We start from the raw sequence: 8309 nt of genomic DNA, 5'->3' as shown, positions 1-8309 counted from the left end.
CACCCCAATTCCTCCTTTTTTCTTTCCTTTTACCAAAAAAAAAAAAAAAAAAAAAAACTTTGAGAGGTTTAGTTCTGTTTTGTTTTCCTTTGCTTTGTTTTGGTTTGGTTTTTGAAAATTGTCTCATTTCTGCCAAAGTATAAATATACACAATATGAACTAAATTTTCTTGAACATTTGTCAAAGGAGACAGTCTGAAGAACAGTTTAGGAAAGACTTAGGGAAAGGCTGTTGTTCTTTGAGGCAATGTATTTTCACACATATTGGTGATGTGGCCATTGTCAGAATATCGTGCACCAATATGATGTCACCAGGGCCCCTCTGTCTTTTCAGTCTCACAACCCTGATGTGTACATTAGCTATGGGGGCCTTCTTTTTTGTGGTATTAGGGATTGAATCCAGGGCCTTTGCACTTATATCCTATATCCCTAGCCTTTTAAAAAATTTTCAAGATAGGGTTTCACTAGGTAGCTAAGCTTCCCAGCTTTTCAAGCTTGAAATTCAAATCCTCCTGCCTCAGCCTTCCAAATTATTAGAACTACAGGCATGCATCACCATACCCAGCTTCTTCATTTTTGACTTGAAATTACTGCCCATCGCAGCAGCCTAAGTATTTGCTGTTTCTTTCACTCTGATATTTCCCACCCATACAAGTAGAGATAAGGGCTTCTGGTCACTTGTGCCTCAGACCAAAAGTTATTTCCATTAGTTGGTCTTCCCTGTCCATCTTACTGCAAAGAACATATTACCATTTTTTTCTATTTACTGATGCTGATGGATTCCTTCCTGTCACTTCTCACTTTCTCATTCATGATTCTGGAATTGAAGGTGCAAGCTTTATTCTGAATTCACTCATTCATTCAACAAACACTTGTTGAGCACCTACCATATACCTGGTTCTGCTCTAAATACTTGCAATTTGGTAGGAAATGGAAGTTTTACACACTGGTTGGAGGCTAGAGGTAATATAATAAACATATCAATGACAATAGGTGGTATAAAGGATTTAAAGGAAAATCAGGGCAGGTTAAACAGAATCCAAAATATTGGAATGAGGGGGTAGAAGTATATTGTAATAGTGAACACCATCAGGGTGGGCCTCAGAAACAAGGGGAAGAACTGAAGAAGGCAAAGGTGTCAGGCATGCAAGTGTCTGACATTTCAGATGGGTGAATCGCTAATGGAAAGACCTAAAGCAGAGACATATGTAGCATGTTTTACCAGCCCCAGGAGCTTGTCCTGTAGTGTTGAATTAGCGAGGAAAGGAGGAGAAGGAAGGTGCTACAGTCACTGGAGACCAAGTTCACTTAGGGCCTTTTTACAAGCATCCTCCTCGCTGCTATGCAGTTTTGCTTTCTGTGAGCTCAATTACACATGGTCAACTGTGCTCCAAAAATGTACAATGAAAAATTCCAGGAATAAATAAGTCATAAAAATCTAAGCAACATTGATTACGATATATCTTATTTTATTGATAGCTATGATCATTACTGTCTTGCCGTGCCTAATAAACTTTATCAAAGGTGTGTATAGGAAAAAAATGTTACACATAGGACTCAGTGCAATCCATGATTTCAGGTGTCACCGGGGGTCTTGGGATGGATCCTGAAGGATGAGTGAGGATTGTGCTTAGAGCGAAACTAGGAATCATTGTGGGGTCTGGAGTAGAGGCATGATAGAACCTGACTGATGGCTTAATGAAGGACAGCTGACTGCAGAGAGGCAGGGGAAGGATAAGACCACACCTGCAGAAACACGTGTCAGGGCCCTGGGGAACAGTAAGTGTTTGTTGAATGAAATAGTATAGATTATATGAATAAATGAAATATAGAGGCTGATGTATAGGATGCAGAGGTCCTCACAAATACTGAGTAAAAAATACAAAGTGTCTTCTTGTCTTTTGGAAATAAGACAGTGCCTTAACATTGCAATATATAATGATGTGTGTGTCAGTGTGTGTCTGTGTATACATATACAAATATTTACTTCCTGGTGATCCACAATAATATCTTTGAGATGCTTTGTGTCACATTTTTTTAAAGTTATGAACTTAAAGATACAAGACAAATTCAGCCTGTAGTTATCCTGTAAAGAATCTCCCTAGCTCCCAAACCAAGTAAATAAGGATTGTCTAGCTTTGGGGTGAAAGTCTGTATGTAACCATCTTTTCAATGAGGATTCCTTAGGAAAAAATGTGTTTGGATTGAATTTGCTCTAAGTAATGTTTACTATTCTAATATACTTTTACTATTTATAAAAAAATAGTATTTCTATTTTTAAGATTTTGTCTTCTGTGGTGGAGAACTTAGAATATTTACAGATACCTTCATTTAATTTATGCTACATGTATAAATGTATGAATAATGCCACGTTCAGTTCACTAATAGCAAGCTACTATAATAAGGCTACTTCCATTTCCTGAAATATAGCAATTCTAATACAACTAAGCTGAGATGGAGTCTTTTTTTAATTTTGAACTTTATGGAAGAAGTTTGTTCTCACAAAAATAAAGGTCATGGTTTCAATTCCCATTGAGATATGCTAGTTACAAAAGAAGAAAAAAGTTTTCACAGCCACAAATTCTTTCTCAACCCTGGCGAAATTATTTGCAAAGATTTTTGGGCACAAAAAGGGGTTATGAGAGTGAATCTGGAAAGCCCTGTGCGAACCCATCTGGGAGAAAATGAAAGTACAGATGGCATATCGGCAGCAGATTCATCTACGATGAGGAGCAGATGTTTAAAATGTCCTATTTTTAAACATCCCAATGTAGTTTCAAGATTATCAGTGTCAAGGGTGGGCAATTTTTATATTTACAGAAATTACCTCACTCATGCAGTCATTCACATATATTCACCAAGCACATACTGTGTGCCTGGCACTGCCCTGTAAAGCTGGGCAAGACAGTGCCTGAGCCTGTCCTATTCAGGCCTGTGTTACAACCTGGGAAGACAGTAATGCCTTGGAGGAGAGAAGACTCAGCTGGGTAAGACCAAAAACAAAACAGCAAAAAACAAACACAAAAAGAAGCTTTCTCTTTTAATATATAAATCATGAAAATGCACCACATACATAAAGACATGCACTGTACATTTGTGGTATTAAAATGTCATGGGGATTCCGGTATGGTAATACACTCTTATAATCCCAGCACTCTAAGATGCTGAGGCAAGAGAACCGAAAACTTGAGCCCAGCAAGACCCAGTCTCAAAGTAAATAAGGTTCAATCATTCAATCCTCATCTCTCTGTCTCTCTCTCTCTCTCACACACACACACACACACACATCATGGGGAGGAGTGATTAGGAATAAAACATCTGAGAAGATCCTGAGGAAGGCAATAAAAACAAGTTTGAATCTCTAATCCCAGCAACCTGGGAGACAGAGACTTGAAAATTCAAGCCCAGCATGAACAACTCAGTAAGATCTATGTTAAAATAAGAAAAGGCTGGAAATGTAGCCCAGTGCGAAGGTCCTGGGTTCACCAGTACAACAAAAACAAAAATAATAATACTTATGTAGTGGGAAGAAAACAAGCAAGTGATTATAAGGAAATGTGATAACTACAATGGTAGAAATCATACAGAATGTTGGAGCTGTTCATACCAGAACACCTAACTCAGTATAGAGCAGGAAGTCAAGGAAGGCCCAACTCCTGGGGAGGACATAGGTGAGATGTTAGGGATGGATGGACAGTAGGAATTACTCAGACCAGCAGATAGGCAGTGATGGGCTAGAATCAAACCAGAAAGGGCTTATGGGATATACTTGGCAAACACTCACATACACTATCCCTGCGGAAAATAGATGTACACCCTAATTTATCTAGCTTGTCCAATTCAGGTAACTGGCTCGCAGAGTCTGATACAAAAACACAGATTACTGACACCTACGTCTGTGTCACATTTATGGAAAGCAAATCCGGCCTGTTTAACATAAGGGCCTTCCTTTCCATTGTCCGCCACTATCTGACCACCTCCTGCCAGACAATTCCAACAGCCTGTGTCGACTTCTCCCCCTCCAATCGCTCCACAGCACAGAACACTTCAGAGCCTTCTGGAGGGATGTACCCGGTCGAGCTGCCTGGAGCGTAGGTATTTCCTTTCTCCATACCTTCATCCTACTCCAGTCAGCTCCTCAGCCTGACAGTTAGGGTTTGTTACCCACCTGAGGAAATGTGAGCATTCCTTTCAGCCAACAGTTCTCCAACTTTTAACCTATTGTGAGCTGTGGCCTTCCTATCACTCATCCAGTCACTACCACTGAGAGCCTGCTCTGTGCCGGGCATTGTTCTCACCCGAAAGACAGAGCCAGACAGGGTGGCCAGGTCCTTCATGCATGTGGTTTGCTTTGCTAGACAGCAAAGACACAGAGGATGTATTTGAACCAATAAATAAATCTAATCATTTGAATTAAGAACGAGTGTTAAGAAGTAAATACAAAGAGGGTGACTTTAGATAAGGAGATGGGAGAATAAGGCTGACAAGTGACATAGAGACTGAGACCTCAAATAGCCAGCTTTGGGCAAACATTCAAAATCTTCTAGCTATTTTGAAATGTTTGAGGCGATAGATATGCTAATTAGCCTGGTTTGATTACTACACATTGCATACAGAATCAAAACATCCTACTGAGCCTCTTTCTTTCTTTCTTTCTTTGGTTTTGGGGATTGAACACTGTGCCTCACCTACACTAAACATGCACTGTACCACTGAGCTACAACCTAGCTCAAATCATACTATTCTTATGTATTAATTTAAAATAAAATAAAGCTAAAATAACTAAGTACACAATTAAAACTAAAAAATACTCAGCCATGTAACTATCAGAAGGAAGAAAGCAGGAAACTGAGAGTGGGGATGCACTAACATGGTTATGCTATTATGAAAATGTCGTTATTTTCATTATCAGTGGTTTAGCGCACCGGTCCCCAGGCCCTGGGCCGCAGACTGACGTGGGTTGCTGGCAGGGTAGGAACTTGGGTGCTCTGCAGGAGGGGAGCAGCAGGAGAGCAATTCCCCTGTGTCTACAACCACTGGCTACTGCTCACATCACCACTTGAGCTGCACCTCCTGTCAGATCAGCAGTGGCATTAGAATCTCACAGGAGTGCAGACTACTTACTGTGAAGTAAGTCAGCCAGAGATCTAGGTCAGGTGCTCCAATGAGAAGCTAAGGCAACAATGAAGTGTAGAATGTAATAATAGCAATAGAAACAAAGTACACAATAAAGGTAGTGCACTTGAATCGTTCCAAACCTGTGCCCCTGACTCATGGAAAAATTGTCTTCCATGAGTCCCTGGCGACAAGAAGTTGGGAAACCACTGGTTTAGTAGACTCCGCCACTCTCTCTACACAAGCTCCCAAGAACCCCCAGCTCTCCCTCAAGCCAGCTAGTAAATAGTTAATGTCTCTAGGAGCCTGCTTCTCTGCAGTAAGCCTAGCTTCAATGACATGATGCGTTGCAGGATTTTTTGTGACAAGTCAATGCTACAACACATATAAAACTCTTGAAAGGCATTTGGCCTAGGAAAAGTCATTATAATAGTTGTTACATGAAGTACAAATTTGTAGGCATTTCTGCTAAACTATCCCTACCATCTCCATCAAATGCATGACATTTCCGCACTCTTTCTTTTTTTTCTTCATATTCACTTGCCAAATTCTTACAGACTTACAGAGCTCAGATTAAAATGCCACAATCACCACAAAAATTCCAGTTTGCAGCTTCCAAAAAAGCCATTTCTGTCTTCTGACCAGCTATTAATACATTGTATGTATCATACTAAAATCAGTTACTATCGTGTAATATAATCTTATGTACGTTTTTATGCCCTGCTGGATTATAAATTCATTTAGAGAAGTACTATTCCAGAGATATACAATTTGAGACCCTTGTAATGTTCTAGTGGACACATAAAAGATAATAGCAATTTAAATTAATTTAATAATACTCAGTTGAACCAGATATGACCAGAATATTATAAAACTTACCGTGTAATCAGTATAAATTAATGAAATTATATATATTTAGAACACCTCATTTCATAGGAGCCATGTTTCAATTGTTCTGTGATGGCCATGTGTGGATGGTAGCCACCATTCTGAACAGTGCATCCCAGAGCATGTATTGTCCTCTACATTCTGTATTTATCATAATGCCTGGCATAACACATTCATTATCTCAGAAGCTCAATTAATATTTGTCAATTAATTACTTATTTTGCTAATTAACTTAAAATCAATACAAGGTTTATCTATGGAAAACACACTTCTGCTAATTATTAGACAAAAAAGTGTAAGCCAGAAAATAATGATTTTACCTTTCTTTATAGAAGAAGTTTGTTTTTCTTAGGGAGTAATAAAATGCAATTTCAATTATAGTACACATTAATAAAATAGTTTATATGTACCAAGTCCTGGAAAGCAATTGAATATATATGGGAATAAAATGTGTTTATTGGTATGTTTGATATGTTTGAATAAATAATACTACTTTCTGACTAAAATAAAACTCTTAAGTAAGAGTAATTAACTCATAAATCAAACACATGGCATTTGGTAAGGCTCAGTGAAAATATTTTCCTGCCATTTTCCTAATCACCATGATTTTTCTGTAAAGTAATATGCTCTGAAATGTATTCATTACCTTCATAAATGATTTCTCAGACACTCAGATACTGCTCCAGAAAATGAATAGCATTGTTTCCATACTCATAAAAAACACACTGGGAGGAACAGATTGATTTGAATTGCTCTTGTTAGAAAAACATATATGAAAAAGGAAAAATTCCAAAGCTAGGCCTGTCTACTCATCCCATTTCAATTTTATTGTTACCTTTCTTCTTAACTTTATGTCTCTACTTGCCTGCAGAACAGGTAGGGGTGGAGCATTATAAAGAATTAACAAAATATAGTAATTAAGAAAGTAAAAGAGCTTACCTTTGGCAACCTCAGTGGTAATTTGCAAATTGGCAACTGGTAATGGTTTTCACTAAGTCCAAAAGAGGGATCCAAGTTAGAAGTTATCTTTTCCTTGGGTATTATATAAACTGCAATTGTCCCCTTATAATGAGGGCAGCTATAGTTTCCAAATTCATCCACTTCTTTGAGCTGAAGTTCCAGCCTGGTCTTCCTTTGTAAGTGAAAAATAAGCCTGTGGTCTTTTCCATAATCCTTCCCATTGCCTAAGTAGAAATAAAATTAATTTGTTACCATTAAGGCACATCACTTTGTCTTAGTTTTTGAAACATAAACAATCGTTTCATATTGAAATACAAAGTATTCTTTTAACATGTGCTATTGTTTCTTACCAAAACATAACTTGACAAAGCAGCAAGAAATTGAGAATGTTGATTACTACAAAGATTTTTCATCTTCAATCTGGTCCTGTGATTTTTAGCTGCCCCTACATCTAATAATTTTCCATTTCCCATTTTCCCCCATCTTTCTGGAACAAGAAACTATTAGAAACAATCAGCTCTCTCAGTGTTTAGAAAATTATCTTCATGCTTCAAGAATGAACTTTTTCCTTTGCTCTAACTCTTCCTATCATATTTTACATACTCATATCCTCATAACAGACATTCTAGTACTGCACTTTCCTATAGCACGGCTATTTCAGTTAGGGTGAAATGTAATTAAAATTAACTAAAATTTAAAATTCAACTCCTTGGTCACTCTAACCACATCTAAAATGCTCAATAGCCCCATGTCAGGTGGCTACCTTATTGACTAGCACAGAAATAAAACATTCTCTTGCAGAAACGGATATTGGTGTTTCACAACATTCAAATGGACTAGCTTTTTGATTTTTCTTATTGAAACTTTCAAGAAAATGTGATGGATGCTTCTAAAATAATTATATAAATAAAGGTTTTGATTCCTTACTGAAAATACTGATGCTTTTGTGAAGACAATCTTTCACTTCCAGGTCTTTCACAAGGACAATCTAGATGTTTTGTTCTGGTATTCTAACAGTAGAAGGGGCACTGCAGTATATGTCTTTACCTTTGCAAAATGTATAGGACTATAAATGTAGCAGTTATGATAACATATTTTGGAAAGAAAGATCTAGATTCAAGTCCAGCCATCATCATTTTCTGCACCTACCATTTTTCTAATCCTTTCATATTTTTTGAAACTTTAATTTCCTTATATTTAAAATAGGAAGAAACAGGGGCCAGGGATTTAGCTCAGTGGTTTCGCCACTTGCCTTGCAAGCACAAGGGCCTGAGTTCAATCCTGATACCAAAAAAAAAAAAAAAAAAAAAAAAAAAAAAAAAAAAAAAAAAAAAAAAAAAAAAAAAA

The 8309-nt window shown here is 37.5% G+C and overlaps 1 protein-coding gene across 2 annotated transcripts in view; it reads right to left on the bottom strand.

Annotated features, from left to right (window-relative positions):
- Positions 1-8309, bottom strand: part of Dthd1 (death domain containing 1) — a 106113-nt gene that overhangs the window by 34530 nt on the left and 63274 nt on the right. For both annotated transcript variants that reach the window (XM_019205985.2, XM_010613698.1), the window contains one exon: positions 6942-7186. In XM_019205985.2, coding sequence (XP_019061530.1) covers positions 6942-7186 — 245 coding nt within the window. The remainder of the gene's footprint in view (positions 1-6941; positions 7187-8309) is intronic.

Source organism: Fukomys damarensis, unplaced genomic scaffold, assembly GCF_012274545.1.
Source record: "Fukomys damarensis isolate Sample0158 unplaced genomic scaffold, DMR_v1.0_HiC HiC_scaffold_35, whole genome shotgun sequence".
Lineage (NCBI taxonomy): Eukaryota > Metazoa > Chordata > Mammalia > Rodentia > Bathyergidae > Fukomys > Fukomys damarensis.
The sequence above is the reverse complement of the archived record's forward strand: the minus strand, read 5'-3'. Positions and strand labels throughout refer to the sequence as shown.